The 16,305-nt window shown below is 37.4% G+C and overlaps 1 protein-coding gene across 1 annotated transcript in view; it reads right to left on the bottom strand.

Annotated features, from left to right (window-relative positions):
* The window catches only part of LOC136339022 (uncharacterized), a 59,118-nt gene that overhangs the window by 27,514 nt on the left and 15,299 nt on the right, over positions 1-16,305 (bottom strand). The window contains exon 2 of the mRNA XM_066281926.1: positions 15,858-15,987. Within this exon, the coding sequence (XP_066138023.1) occupies positions 15,858-15,987 (130 nt within the window). The remainder of the gene's footprint in view (positions 1-15,857; positions 15,988-16,305) is intronic.

Consider the following 16,305-nt stretch of genomic DNA (forward strand, 5'->3'; position numbering starts at 1 on the left):
GCTCAAATCAATTGTGTTTAGAAATGGTATGTTGTATAGCAGGCTAAGAAAGTGACTTAACACACGACCGTTCGCTATTACGCGGCGGGCGCGCGCGCGCGCTATTCACGGGAGTATGTTATGGTGGAAATTTTGCCAATATCAAAATGCAAAATATAAAAAGCGGTGATCAAAGGACCTTCAATTTCATACTATTCCAACAGCACGACAATGCAGTAAAACTGAAATAGGCGAAATGCGCTAATGAAACATCGAATGATCAAAAATCGGAAAACGTAACACGACATATTTGAACATTTTTGAATACTACTTCTTCGATTTTTACAGATCGTCCTTGTTACGGTCTTTGCGGGAACATGTTGCAGAGACGAGCTGACCTAAACGAGAATAAATCCTGCGGAAAACTTCTGCCATTTCGAGCCATTTTTATATCGTAAAATGGGTAAATGCACCTCACAACTGATAAGGATCAATTCGACGGGAAAAGTGTCAAGCCGAATAACATCTTTCCTAAATCTGCAAAACTCTGGACAATATACAGGTCACCGCTTTGGAAGATCCTTCGTTGCTCTTCGGCAAGCGTACATGGGGACATCATGACCTTAAAATGTCAGGCTGGGCGGAAGTCATGCACTGTAGCGGGAGCAACGTGGAACTAAGAAATTCGCGAAGCTTTTGAGGAAAAATAGATGCAAATTTTGATCACCTTTCCTACCAGGGCATATCAGTGCTCTTCTGGTTAGTATTCGCAAATGGCTGTTTAATTATTATTCTGAATATTGAATTATCAGGGGGAATATAATCAGTGCAGTCCAAGCTATCGATAATTTTTGGGAAGTTTGCATGAATGCAAATTAAGTTGGAAAGAGCACGGCGGAGGGCACGCTCATTCAATATATTACAAGATGGCAAGTTACTGAATTCTTTAAAAGAGTAGAGATATCAAAAAACTTTTTATATAGATCTCGTTAAGAATTTATCGAAGCTCAAAGTTTTCAGAAGAAAAAGGTATGTTTCTGGAGAAAAATATTTCGTTGGTGTCGGTTCCCAACTTTAAATATATGGAGCATTTGCTTTATCTTTTGCCCTTTTATTTAAAGTGGTAAAAAAAGCGAATATATCTTTGCCCTTCACCTCTGGTGATTGCAAAATAAAGTAGAACTTTTTATATTTAAAATTATTTCCGTTTTTTTCTTAATACTTTCTCAGCGTAGATGAAAATGGCAATTTAAGATGCCTCTTTCATAGAGCAAATCGCGCCCTCATCCACCGTTACCTTGTCGCTTCGCTCCTCGTTTGGCAAACCTGAACTTCCTGAAAGGAGGGATGTAAAGATACACAAAAATTTGTGACAATTGTCACCAATTGGGAAAATCACAGCTTTTCGCCATCCGGTAATAAATCCGCCGATGTCGTTCGTTATTAAATTTCCTAATTTTCCCCTCGTTTCTTAAAGACATCAAACGGGGATTTTTACTGAAATAGCTGTATCCGATTGGGGATTGGATTTCCCGAGGGAGACGAATTTCATATTTCATTCTTAACGTTTTGTGCCTTTTATTTTGCTGTTATCCGAGGCAGGAGTCGGAGGAGCTATGTAGCCTTGAATACACTTTTTGAGACATTTTAGTTTTTATAGCTATACAATGACGGCTAATTTTTCTTGAAGGATCGTTAATTCGACCGTTAACGGATATCACCGTGCTACTCACAAGATAAGGAGAAGCGCTCAAGCTTACATGTGACTGCAAAATGAACAAATCATCTAGGCGCAACCACCACGAAAAGACTATTTTTCTTTTATACTATTGCTGGGACCCCCAATATTTTGCATTCATCCTCTCTCTCAAACAATCCTATAGCTGTACTTTATCCTCTAGCCATGTCTTGATTCTGAAAGTAAGTTTTTCAGGTAGCTAAATAAAGTTACGTGATCTTCTCCTAACTCAGAGATCTTGGCTCATCTCTTACTGTTGCGAATGAACAAGCTGTTCAATTAAAGAAAAGTCTGGAGTCCGAAGTCGAGAACTTCAGAGAGCTAAACTCCATTTAGCTTATTCGCTTTAAAGCCAACTTTGTTAACACAGCGAACATTTCTATTTCCAACAATCGATGGAAAAAGCCGGTCGTAAAATATTCCGGAGTCTACTATTGGTATTATAAGTGAAAATTTTACAGTTCAATTTGACGATCCAGAAGAAGCTTCGTTTTGTCTGCTCTTTCCATGACAACCAGAAAAATACCGTAAATTTTTAGCAAGGGACAACTTAAAAGCACATATTCTGTATATAGCAGTACCTGTATAAATAGGTTTGTTTCTTCCTATTTAGGAGGTTCACCTTTGGAGATCCAGATATCCCGAAGATCGGTACGTAGTAAAATTTTTGAATCTTCAGTGTTACTTGCAAAATTCTTACGTTGAAACTGTAGAAAAATATCCAGTTTCAAAAAATTAATGGAAGAATCTGGTCGTAGAATTGTCTGGAGTCTAATGCAAAGCCAAGGCTTATGCACCTAAATTGGGATTCGATAAAGTCGTTCCAGGATTTGGCGCCTTCGGGCGTCGAGGGGTAAAGGACGAAATTCACTGTGGCGGCTTCGCTTGCCCTTGAGGAAACTTATATTAACATCTCCTAACCGAGATCGGTTTGCTTCTGGCAACTCCCCAGGCAATTAAGATCAAAGCCGGAAGTTGTTGTTTGAATGTTTCTAGGTCCAATTTCATTAACCATAATAACTTTTCAAAGTGGCGACAATCACCGGTATGGCCGTTTTATTTTTTCCCATGGGCATTACCTCCCCTTTTCAAACGGGAAAAAATATCAGTCAAAACTTCACGGTCTACTGCTTTGCAAATAGTAAAACAATGGATTATACATATTTTATGCTAAACACAGGCTTTTCCATTGCAATCTTTTGCTTTTTTTTTTATCTCGCTGGTCTCCATTCCCGAATACGATGCCAGGTGAAAATAACAAGCCACTTGTTCGGCTCGAGTTCAGCACTTTCCACCGTTTCTATCGTAATTTGCCAGAAACAGTAAAATCAGTGATCCGCGAAACAATAAGTCGCCCAGACTCTGGAAAACGTTCGTTCATTACTAGTCGAGTTGAGAGGTTGAGTTAATCCTCCTTTAAATTCCAACATCACCCTGGTATATTCTTACTGCAATTAGCGGAACCAGTTAATTTGGAAAGATGGTTTCAAAACGAAAATCCAAGATTCTGCTTCACTATTCGGCTTCTTGACTCTCGGTGTCGACGTCTCAGGAAACAAATATTGTCTGGCAAGTGGGGTTCCCCATCACGCCGTCGGTGTTTTCAGAGCAGCACGACTATGGAGATTGAGGTCTATAGAAAAGCGCCTTCATTACATAATTTAATATATAATATATACAAAAATATATATTTAAAGAAAATAAACAATAAAAATAAAATATACGCAAAATTTGTAAACTGCATAAATTTGAATAACCACATACTTGATAATAGCCAGATCTCAGCAAGAGAACAATTGAAGAACAGTTGGCGCATGCCCTTTTACTTTTTAAGGTACCTAATTTCTTTGTGCTCGATTTGATTGGTTTTCACATCAAATCACAAGATACTCCTTCTCTCAATAACGAACGATTTCTCGAAAGATGTAGAAGAGTACAAAAATATATAAAAGTAAATTTACTATCACATTATTAAATCTTAGTTGTTAATTGAACCAGGGATAGAAAAAATCATATACTTTCCACGGTGACCCACCCCTAAACTACCCCTCAGCCAGCTTTGAGACACTCAAATTTTTCAGCAAATAAAGACGATTTCAATTAAACAAAAACATTTCCCAAATTTGGTGATTCTATATTACGACTTTGCTGAAATTTTGGATAAAAAAAATCCATCTTCTGAAGTCGACACCTCAGCCACCGTATCAAAAGAGCATCGTATAAAAAATCGATATGTTTCGAACTCCTCTGCACGCAGCTGTTCCGTGTCGGTTCGGTTGCGAATCATCCTGTGGGGCATCAGAAAGCGCCAATATATTGGAATACGGATCAAAAAACACCTCAGAAAAACGTAAATAAGACTTAATACTAGAGTTACTGCTTAAGCGTCTACGTTACTTGAAGGGAAGGAAAGTACACATACCGTTAAATAAGCAAAGAAAACGAGGAGGAGCCTTTCAATTACTGAACAGAAATGGTTTCAGAGTGAACACACAATAAATAAAAAACTTGGAATGTGTAAAGCATGAAGGGTAATAGTTATAATACCTATTCTTAGGGCCGTGTTTCCTTAAAAGCAAAATAGAACATAATAAAGACAAAAACCTGGAATTGGATTTCTTCCCTATTAAAATGGATACCGTACGATACAGCTTATTGTCTCAAAACCCCGAAGCCATGCGAAGCGGTTTGAATTTTCGTTTCATACATATAACCCGTTTTTTCTTCACGTCCTGAATATAAATTTTACTTAAACACCAAAAAATTTGCTTTTATCATTTTGTTGGAAGTAGCTCTGGATGTTTTACCCACCAATTTATCACGAAAAACGCTTTTGTAGGTCCTTAAGGAAAGCTCCAGTGCCTATATTTTTCTTGGATTTTTTCGTTATTTGTCTTTGGAGTGAAATGGTGTGAAAATGTATTACAAATTTCTTATACAAGTGCAGATATTTTACAGCACGCTGATTACAGTTAACTGAACAACGCGAAGCGGAGACTCTAAAAACGTTTCACAGTTTCTCTCACCGATAAATAGTATTTCGGGTAAATCGATTTGAGGAAAACGACAAAATTTGGTTTATGTAAATTATCTAACAAGCCACGAACTTCTCGAAAACCAGGAAAAAGTTTTTAAATTCGTCTGAAAAAACTACAATTTTTTCCCTCATATCGGTAACCGACCTCGTAACTCGCGAGCTTCAGCAATCGCCTCGCAATCTCGAATCGAAAAGAAGTCATCCTGTTGAAAAGGTATAAATATCGTTAGGACTAACACATACTAAATGTAGCAGGATCGTATTAATTTCCAAAAACACGATTTAAACAATTTGTGCATGAACATTGTTGACAACCGATGAAAAATTAATTTATTTAATCTGTAATGGATGAAATTGCAGCTTGCAGCTAGAGGATCCTTTTTATCGGTTATAAAAGTTAATGATGGCATTTTTGCGTCAGATATTACAAAATGTTTTCGCAATAATTAAATACCCCAACGAAAATTCATTAAAAAGTCGTTTAATGATGGACATTAAAGGCCCTAAATGAGATTATAGATAGAAGGCATGCTGGTAATTTTCGCCGAAATTTTGATTTGAAAATAATAAAATTGCATATTAGAACAGCTATTAATTGAACCAGTTTGAAAACTCACTGTTTGGTGCAACGGGTAACGGCAGGACAAGCGGAGGAAGGTCCGGCAGTACCGCAATATAACGTATGTACTGTACAGATGCGCCACGCTATTTCCTAATGACTGCACACATGATTTTTTTGATCTTGAAAAAATACCAACAAAAAAGCAGATAGTGTTGTGGAGCTAATCATTCGTTGTTGATCCCGTTTGCTAACGAAGCTGCGAAAAGTCCGTAGCTGGTTAGCTGCGAAATAAAACCAGCCTTATCACCCCTTCCTAATATGCTAAATACTCATTTATTTGTCAAAATACGAAAAAACATTTTAGTTAATAAGATTTGAAGTCACCTTTAAACATGCAGCAATTTTCTTAAATGGTTCCAATAATAAAATTAATTAGTTGAAAAAGTGGAGCTTTGTACGGCCGTTAAAAACGCTTTCCGGTACCCACGGCGCAGAATGGCTAAGCAAAAACAGAACTCCGGTTAAATGTATTAAAAACGGCACCTAAAAAATAAGAGGATGCTCGAAATCCACTCCCGTGCGCTAGTTTGGCTAAACTATACTTAGTTCTTGCATGTTCAAGGAGATGGTGCCACTGACGACTCGATTTTATCTATCAACTACCAGCCGCTAGTCGCGCCACCTTTTCGAACATAGCAGAAATAGGTGTAAGTACTAGTGACTGAAATTAACACGTTTTCGATTTCCGACTATTAAATGAAATAACCGGCATTTTTCGGCATTATTGTATTTAACAGATCTTTCCATTCACGATTTGAATGCTGTTTAATGGAACAAATTTTGTTCATTTCATTGGTAATCACGTGATTTCGGACTGTGTTGCATTTATTTTTAAAGGGATATGGAAGTTTTTGGTGCCAAAATGTGCATGAATGCAGTATGTGCGAGATAAGGATGCATTGAATTAACTTTTCATCCATATCTCCAATATATGTATGTATAGAAACATTAAAATTCAAATACATATTAATTTATTTCACGTGGCGTATTGATTTTTCAACCGGTGAGGTGTATGTTTTTAAAGGCTGTAAAGTTTTTTATACGGGTCGAGGCGATCTCATTTCTTAGATGATTCACTTGGGTGTCAGTGCGGCTACAAACAAGATGTTCGTTATAAGGAATATACCAACAACCAGGATAGTCGGGTGCTTCTTTTTGTTTCAAAGACTCATCAAATAAATAGTTGCTACTATGTCAGTGATTCAGTGAGCGTGAACCCGCATGTTAATAATATTCTGATTAGTGTTGGTGCTCGGAGGTCTGTTACGTAATGGAGCGGACCTTGCATGGGGGTAGAGCTACTCTAAGCGAAGGGAGATCCCATTGGAGAGAGCCATACTTAGGATGGGGCAATGGGAGTGAAAAATCCGGGTAAGATGGATCGGAGGTGTAAATTAAAAGGGGAAGTTCTGACTGTTATTTTTGGGGTTTACAGGTAAGTTTTGGAAGATCCGCGAGAACGTCGTCGAACGAAGCCGGTTCGGTTAAGGTGAGATTTAATTGGCGTTTAATATTAATATTGGCGTTCGTTAATGTTCTTGTTTAAATACCTTAAAGGTTTCGCAAATATAAAATTTCTCGAACTCGCAAAGAATTATATACATGACGTATTATGCGTGTTCGTTGTTTTTTGTGATTTTGCTTTTGGAAATTTAGAAACGCGGCGCGTTTTCTGCACAAAGTACCGTTCAATTTCGAATGAATTTAATAACCGTTCGACATAGCGTGATAGAACTGTCATGAATGATATTATACAAAAATTTAATAATTGATAAAATTTTATTTTATAAATGTGGGATCAAAAGTTGGGATTTTAAACACACACACACACACACTCAAATTATTGACTTGGGCCCTATACCGACAAAGTAAAAATTTCGTCAATGCATTCGAAAATTTAAATTTCCGGACTGCTGGTTCCAACACGTTTAATAAACGTTCGATTATTAGCGAGAAAATTTAAGTGTTACGACTTCGACTCGTCATTCTCTTGAACTTGAAGACTTGAATACCTCAATTGTTGCCTTATCAAGGCGTCAGTAAAGTATTCCTCCTTTTCCAGTGAGGAATTCAAACACGGCGTTGTCAGATTGTGTTTCTCGTTTCTTCCCAGGCCTAATTTTATTTATTGAATTGACCTTCCGTCCATTCAATATAAAAAAAAAATTAAAATGTCAAACGCACATTTAGATTAGTTGCGGTCAGTTCAGGTGACCTCTCATCGGATAGGCCAGATAGGCTAGTTCTAATCAAGTTGCACTTATTCCGACAAATGATAAATAAATAAAGCATGTTATGTTAAACCTGAAAGTTTTGGCTGGAATAAATACAAGCGCCAACATGAATATATTCAAGAGAAGAGCGCAGCACCCTGTCTTGCAGGGCGTCCAGGGCACAGCCCGACTAGTTTTTTTCTACTAGAATTACAACAGCAATATAAATACACAGTGCGTTTTGTTCGAGTGAGCCCAGTTGGTGGGTAGTTTCTTACGATAAACAAAATTATTTCCAAAGTGGGACACGCTCCTTTTATTAACACGACCGTTTTTTTTTTTATAAAGGTGTTACAAATACATTTCATTTGGTTCATGAAATTCTCCTCCGGCTGTAACTCATACATCAAAAATTCTAGCTAATGCTAAACCAATACGCATTCGTGAAATATGGATCAGAAAAAAAGCACTCGTGCACTACCGTATATTCGTGCATTTCGTTTCAAATTGCATTTATGCCTTAGTGCCCTAAAGTTATGCACTATTTCCAATGCACTTGCAGTATTACATATGATTATTTTAAGTGACGCCACGCAATTTCCTGCTCCTGTTATCAGTTCCAAGAAGTAGGGCTGAATATTTCCAGTAAACCTACGATCAATACCTAATACGCGTAACTCCATTAAGGGTTCACTTCTAATATCATATGCGGGGAACCGGAAAAAATCCCTAGAAATAGTGGAAACTGGAATATTTTCATTCTCCTGTAACAAAAGATGAAATATTCAGTATGACGAATGTCAGGGGAAGGTAATATGTTTGCTTTTAATAGTTTTTGTTCTATAGGTAGTTGGATAAAAATACATCGATTCAACATTTTATCGGTTGCCGCAAGAGACACAAAGTCGATTAAATGGGTCAAGTTTAACGGAATTTTATAACAAACTCATACACTTTCCGGAAAATAAATTTATCTCCTAGCAATTGCCGAAAATTTGAAAATAATTGAATAATGGAACTTCAGGATTATCGATAAACGGTCTCTGATATTTCCCTTCATTATCCAACAATTTACTGAAAGCCATTTAATCGATTTTTCCAGGAACCTCCAAGTAATCGGGCCCTTCTTTCTCTACTTGACATCACTGTTAGTTACTCTCTTGAGTTTAGATTGTGTGTGTATGTGTGTGTGTTTTTTTTTAAAGAAACCTAAACTGAGTTTAACCGGTAGATTATGCTTCGTCAGAAAGAACCAATTAAAATATTACTTCTTTCTGTCGTTATTTAAACTAGAATGAGCTGCAAATCTGCATCGATCACGTTGGTGCCTAAATATTTGTATTCGGCTGTGTCTAAGATAAACATTTCTGGATCTTCATCCGAGAAAGTCTAGTATGGCTTGGTTAATGTATAAACGTTTAAACCTAATAATTTTATGATTCTCATAGGTTCCGCTGCGAGTTTCTCACCATTCTCTTTTCCTTTTTGCAAATTCCGCTCGTGGTTTCAGTCACTTTTCAGCCAAATTTTGCCAAAATTCCTTGTCAGTGAAACAAGAAGGGCCGTTTTGATTTATCCAAAATTTGCTTTTCTCAGAAATTTTTTTTTACCTTTGGTCAAACTACAATCCTCTCCTTGTCGGGATATGCACTCTCCTGTCCCTTCCACTTATGAACAACCAAGGTAACAGGTTGGGTAAACGTTTGAGATATCTTCCCAGTGGTACTATAATAGCATAGATAACCAAGCAATTTCTGCGAATTTCCTTTACCCAGTCGCACATCTCATTCGAGTTATACGATCGATTTTCAGAGTTTTTGTGCCCTTTACGGTACTTTTATTTTCATGTTACTGCCTGAATTAATAAATCAGACTCGTCCTGAATTGAGGACCTTGCCGCAAGAAGGGGACAGCTCCCAATTCGGAAATTGCTGAGGAGCGGCAAAATAGTATGTTGTTTAACGAGAGTAGCGAAAATGTAATTTTCTGTCTATTATGTCCTGACAGAGCAGGTAATGTCCTCGAATTAGAGAAAATGTTTTTCAACGAATAGCACATAATCCTTTTTCAACGGCCATGCATGATATACGCAGTACTTTGATCATTATTAACATTGCAAACCGCACTCGCACACGCTGTGTTTTAACAGTGCACGATTTTATTGTACACAACCAAATCTACAGAATGATTCAAAAGTCCGTGCAAAAAATTTTGGGACGCATTTTTGAGGTCAAAATGAGACTGTTTTCCCTATAAGCGTGGGTCCGCAAATGCTTAGCTGTTGATATACAGGATATCAAAATATTGTCATGATCAAGGTTTACAATGGGCTACAATGGCGTAATTTGACAATTATACGCGTTTTTTGTGGAGCTTCTTGACGATTTGGTTTAGCTCATGGTTAGTACGTTTCGTCTGGTTTTTAAAGTTTCAAAGTTGTCCCGATTACATTGTTAAGTTTCGATAAATCTGGACTTTTTTTGTGTAATAATCTGCATTCTACCTGCATCGTTGCCAAGAATATTATATTTTTTCAAATTTGGCAGAAAACGCGTAGGAGTGTCGACCTACAAAACGCCCCGAATGTCGATAACTAGGCATTTGCGGAGCCACGTTTAAGGAAAAGAAATAGTTATTTTGACCTCAAAAATGAGCTCCTAATTTCTTTGTAGTGAATTTTGAATCACCCTGTATGCAAAATCAACAAAACAGTCAGTTCTAAACTTCCAACAATACTGCCATGAATGGCGGTCTGGGTTCACGCGTTAGTGTTAAACTTTCGTCTCCAGAGACGAAAGATAACGTTATGGGATATTCTCTCTCTAGAGATGAAAATTATGTTTTTGGTTGAGATAAAACATGACGAAATTTGTCTTTTTTACATGACCATAGAAAAAATCGTTCTTTTAGTGCAAATGGCTATCTAAAAACATGTTTAACGTGCACAGTCATTACCCGATAGCCTTTTCCTATAGCAACATTTTTTGTAGCATATCGGGGAAATTTTTTGTATGTATATGTATATCTGCACATCTACATAGCTGCTCTTGAATAGGTATTAATAAGATCTCCAATTACGAATCATGTTAATTACGTTTGAATATAGATCTGCTTAACGATCTATTGAATATCGGTCACGCTCAAAATTAAGAACTAATAAAATATAATGGCAATTTTACAGTCTATTTACAGTCTGAAAATCTCATTACCAGAAGCATTCTGATAAACTGCTGTTGGAAATTGGTGTCTATGCATCTTTACCAATGAGAAATTGATCTTGATAAAATGCTGGCATTTTCCAAGTTTAACCGCAAATTACTCCGTCGAATTATTCTTTTCTTTGCACCGAACTCGGACGGATTTAATTAAAAGTTGATATCCAGGCTTAACGCTGCTGCCAACTCGTTTATTCATAACCTTTCTAACATGACTCAGAAGAACCATTACACGGGGCACCCAACACCTCTGTTACTGATCCTTTTAGCAGCTCGGCAATTTTTCAATTTAACCATTAAAATTTCAATCCTGGAGAGGATTAAGTAGGTCAAATGTATCCCATTGGAATGGCAGTGTAGGGATGCAGGTTGCACCTAAAGTGTCTATTGACCGGGTGGTCTACATATGCATGAGAATTCTCTCTGTTGAAATGGGGTTGCTGGCTAAATTTGCAAGTTATCCTCTGCTATAAATAAACCTGTTCATTTGATGACGCTCCCTTATGTTGAAATTTAATAAATACTTTCCTCCGTTATTAACCTTTTAATATCTACAAAATCGTTCATAAATGGACCCCATTAACGTATGATTTTTCGATAATGGTGTCTGTCACGCTAGTCACGAAGGGTGAGGTTTCAGTCTCGAATTGCAGGATAAATCTTCTTAGAGTACTTACTTCGTTTACTGTCTTGCCCAGTAGAGTTACTCTAAATAAAAAAGAACTAACAAAATAAAAGTAAGCAGAAACGTTTCAAATGCTTTGTATCAACGTTGGAATTAACGAGTATTTTAATGCGCGCTTAATAAGCTCGACATCCATTCTCATAGAGTTACTTCACCTTTTTGTATAGAAAGATTAATACACTCCTCTGTTAAAGAACTCTTAAAGCGTGTATGTATTTACTAGCAGGTGCCTTTTAAATTAACATCCTGCAGATTTATGAAAACGAGCAGTAGTCTGAAAACTGCGGGAAGAGGACCACGGACTATGTTTTTAATTTTTGTTTTCCTGAACTGCAATGTGAGTAGGTATAATATGAAGCAAATACTCGGTTGGCGAGATACAGGGTGTCGCAGTTCGAAATTAGCTTTCAATCTTGTCTCTTGTGTCTGCTCGTAAAATTTGCAACATATTTAGTTCAATTTTACGGTAATTACCAATCTCAAGATTATACACGATAGGAGGTCACAATTAGCGCTATAAATGTACAATGTACAGGGTAAAAATGATTTTGGTGGCAGGTCCCCTTTCATTTTTCGTAGCTAACATGTCCTGCAATAGTGTCACCCTGTAGATGTCCAACACTAACTGGGACATCATATCGTCTATATCGTTAATATTAACACCCAGTGTGAAAGCTGCAATGCAGTCTTGAAGTTGAGAGGGAGAGATTGAGGTCCATTTTTTAATTTTGGTACACTTTATCTCGCCAGCGAAGCATTCCCCGATCATTAACTATACGAAAAATCTATGTTTAAAATGAGAGGAAGAATTGTCCAGGTATGTCTCGAAGATCGTCCCGATCATACATTTTGAACAGTTCCAGAATCTTTCAGTAATAATACGGAATCGGTTTTATGTGCGTGGGTTACATCAAAGCCGCTTTGTTGGATTAAGAGAATCGATATACAAATCAAAACGTCTTTAAAGTCTTATCCCATCATTAAGCTTCAAACACAAGATCATCCTTAAATAAAGAAAAATAGATTGTGTTATATAGATGCCAACCAAAGACCTTTTTAATGAAGAGTTACCATTAAAAGAACCTCAATTGGGCGTTAAAATATCAGGGGCACGTCTTAGATGAATTCATGTGTTATGTTCTATCCATAAGATGTCTTAGTCAGCGCCCTACGTTTACAGTTCACCGCCTATTACGAACCCCTTTTTAACGATCACCCGTTATTTTTAATGATCATCCGTCCCACACCCTAAAACTGTTGCCTAAATTCGCATACTAATTTTAGGCTGTCTTTGTCTAAGGCACGTATCCGTAACTGATGATGTCTCCCTTCATGGTTCTTTATATTGTCTTGGCAGCGGAGGCGAATCCCATTGCTCCGTTTACCACACATCATTTTTCTAATATATGGTAATTTACTACAGTCACTCTTGCAACAGATACAAGGAGGAATAGTAAAAATAATAATTTTCAAATTTTGACGGGAAAATATAGCTGCAAGCGGTATTGCTCGGAACAAGAGAAATTCAGTGTCCTCAAAATCCAATTTTGAGACACGGTGGCTGCATCGAAGAATTTCTTGAAATACGTCAGAAACGATAAGCGCTGCTCCTGTGTGAAGGAGTCTTGACCGTCCTTTTTGATTTTATTCGGCCGGACACCATCGCCAACCTCTGCAGTCAAAAATGATACGACAACGTAAAAATGTAAGCGATAAGAAATTGTCGGATTTAGAGTGGTCTTGAAGGCGAATTTAAATGTAGAATCTGTTGGATTTCAAAGAACAATTTTTACCTTCGCGTACAATGAACTGCATATAAATGGGGGTGGACGATATGGCAACCCACTTAATTGGATCTAAACTTGCCTAGATCGAGTATAACAAAACAACTAACAGTAACATCGCATCATGTTCATTAACTCGCATCTATATCGAATGTTCTGATCGAAAGGCCAATTGGGCGTGACAAGCTAAAATAAACTCAGGAGCGGCCGTATACATTCCCTACACGTAATTCATAAGGGAATTTACTTGACATACGTACAATACTAAATATCTAATAAATTGAATGGTTTTTGTACGATATCATTTGAAAAAGTAGCATCAATTTGAAAATCTTTGACTTTGACGTGCTTATCCTAAATGTCATATGTCGAAAGTGACAAAATGAAAGGAATAGATGACATTTGCCCGCACATCATTCTGGCAGGGATTGAAATGAAAATTGACAACACTGACTGTGGTGTTACGTTGTACGAATTCTTTACTATACTATTTATGCCCCGCACCTGGAATTTTTTAGGCATTTCAAGGCACGACAAGTCAAATAGCAATATTTCAGAGATTTTCAGAGAAATTTCAGCAGCGGGCACGATGTTCGAAAGATAGAGTGAATAACTGTTACTAAGTATTGTCATTTCTTTTCGTCATTTATTTTATTTATTGCGGCAGCGGATTCACACCGCCTAGTGCATTCGATTCGGGCCACCCTTCATAGACTACTTTCTGTGGTCATCGCTGAAACCAAATTCTTGCATTGCAAACATGCTCTCATATTCCTAGTAGTGCAAATTTCTTTTTCAACAAATCATTTATTATCAATTTAGGCAACGTGGAACAATAAAACTACGATACTTTATCTCGAAGAAGAATCCTAAATTTACTCTAGCGAAACACTAAAGCTTTGAAAATGTGCATCCACGTTTAGAAACGGCACAAAAGAGCCAAAGAGACTATCAAGTTTCGAGTTTCATGTCTGCGGTTTTATGAAAGTGTTTACTAATTCAAGAGGCTTCTTTAAGTAGAGTATCTCGAGAATTGTGCTTCATATCGTGCCATGCCGAACGATACAGGGGCTAATAACCAAGCGATTACTCCAATTAAGAAAAGGTTACGATTTTGAAATATTAGGTATGGAACTGGATTTTTGGCATCCATGAATTGTACAAAGTGCGTCACTTAAGCGGCCTATTTGGGCCTGTATAGGAGTATTTTTCCTAAAGCATTTTTTTGGGACTATCGACATATGTATATTCCCGAAATAATTTTTTTTTGCTGGTAAAAGTGATTTTGGAAAATATTTTTATTTTGTGACGAAATCAATGACATGTCGAAGATTTTTGTGAGTTGACTTTTTTGTATATAATCAGGATTCCTACATTGCAAATTGAAAAAAAGGCGCCTCGAAACTGAAGCGTCGTTGAATCCCTCGGCGAACATCGCCCAGAGACGAAAAGACTTACTTTGTTCTTTTAACAAAAAGTACGCCATTTCCTTTTACTGTTTATAAAGTTAATTTCTGGTTTTTAAGCAACAGAACTAGATAGTGTATCTCCCTCTAGCTAGTCCTGTCATTTGTTTGCAAATCCAGTATAACCCAATTTGTAAAGCCAAAATTTACGTGCCAGGAAAACGGGATTATAAGGGTTCGTAACTTTAATCGCGCCAAACATGTACGGAAAATGAAAGCCACCTACTAAAGTTCCGGCTAAACTTAAGACATTTCAGTTATAAACGCCATAATTGGGAAATTTCGGAAGATCTGACATACATATTTTATACAGCTCTTCGAAGGTAATGAGTATTTGTCCCATAATTTGCCTCACAACGTTGCGCAAGTCTACTGAGGTTATGCAAATTGTGTTTGTAGGTAATTTGCTGTGACATCTTGCGCGTGCACAAAACTTTAATGTCACCACTGTCTCTTGTTCCCCAATGGCCGATGTATCAGATCCCCTTCAAACTTCTGTGATAAAACTCATTATGTGACTCCATTGTGTGTGGATTTACATCATGGCATATATGACGTCAGTCATGACGCGAAGTGTCTTCCGTAGTATGACCTTGAATTGTCAAATGTGACAGAACAGCGGGCGATACCGTCCTATAGTCTGTTGTCGACAAAATAGTACCGCGATCCATGCAGCTGGTTATACCGTCTATAAATCACAAATTTCTGTCTGAGGTATTTTATATTTGACAACTGACATAAATCCGACTGTGGATTCGGCTTTCCAAAAATGTTATATAAGAAAGTGTGGTTAGATTTTTCATATAGAAAATAGGACAGTTGGAATCCAAGTGAGACGATTAGGAGGATTTTCGATACTCTACACCCTGTATATGGAAGATCGTTGGTGCAAATATCTAGTAATCATGATTTTTTTAACTGCTCGATAGAACTACGACAATGACTGAAACACAGCACTATTGTGCTAATTGGATAAATTCAATACGGCGACATATCTGCCACATTCGACAGCTGACGGAAACCGGTCGGCGAGTCGGCCTTCGACCTTACCACGACACCCTATTTAATGTGACCTTGTGCCTACTAAAAAATTTAACTCAATCTAATATATTACTGACCTGTGACTAAGTTGGCATGATGGAACTGGCACACAGCGTCTGCTTCATACCAAGATATGCGATCTCGAAAATAGCGGTAGAACACGGAAAATCCCTCTTCAGGCAACATCCAGGTATTGCTAATATTCACCTGCAAATTAAGCAAAAGCGCTTCGTTAATATGGTCAAAAACTCAATTTTTCTAGGTATAGTGACAACAAGATTAGGGCCGCTAGCTCTTAAAACGATTAATCATCATTCAGGTTTATTGATTCTCATTAGATAAATGGTTTAGTGTGATTTTTTGGTACGTGGCTGAAGAGCTTTTACAAGTATCTGGCGTAAAAGTTCTGCGTAAATTCCGTATCGTGGAACTACCGGGTGGGCAAATAAAAAAAGTCGGCAATTGTATCTGGCAAACCGTTTGCTGCGCATAATCCATAAAAAAAAATTGAACACGTAAAAATGG

Source organism: Euwallacea fornicatus, chromosome 5 (genome assembly GCF_040115645.1).
Source record: "Euwallacea fornicatus isolate EFF26 chromosome 5, ASM4011564v1, whole genome shotgun sequence".
NCBI lineage: Eukaryota > Metazoa > Arthropoda > Insecta > Coleoptera > Curculionidae > Euwallacea > Euwallacea fornicatus.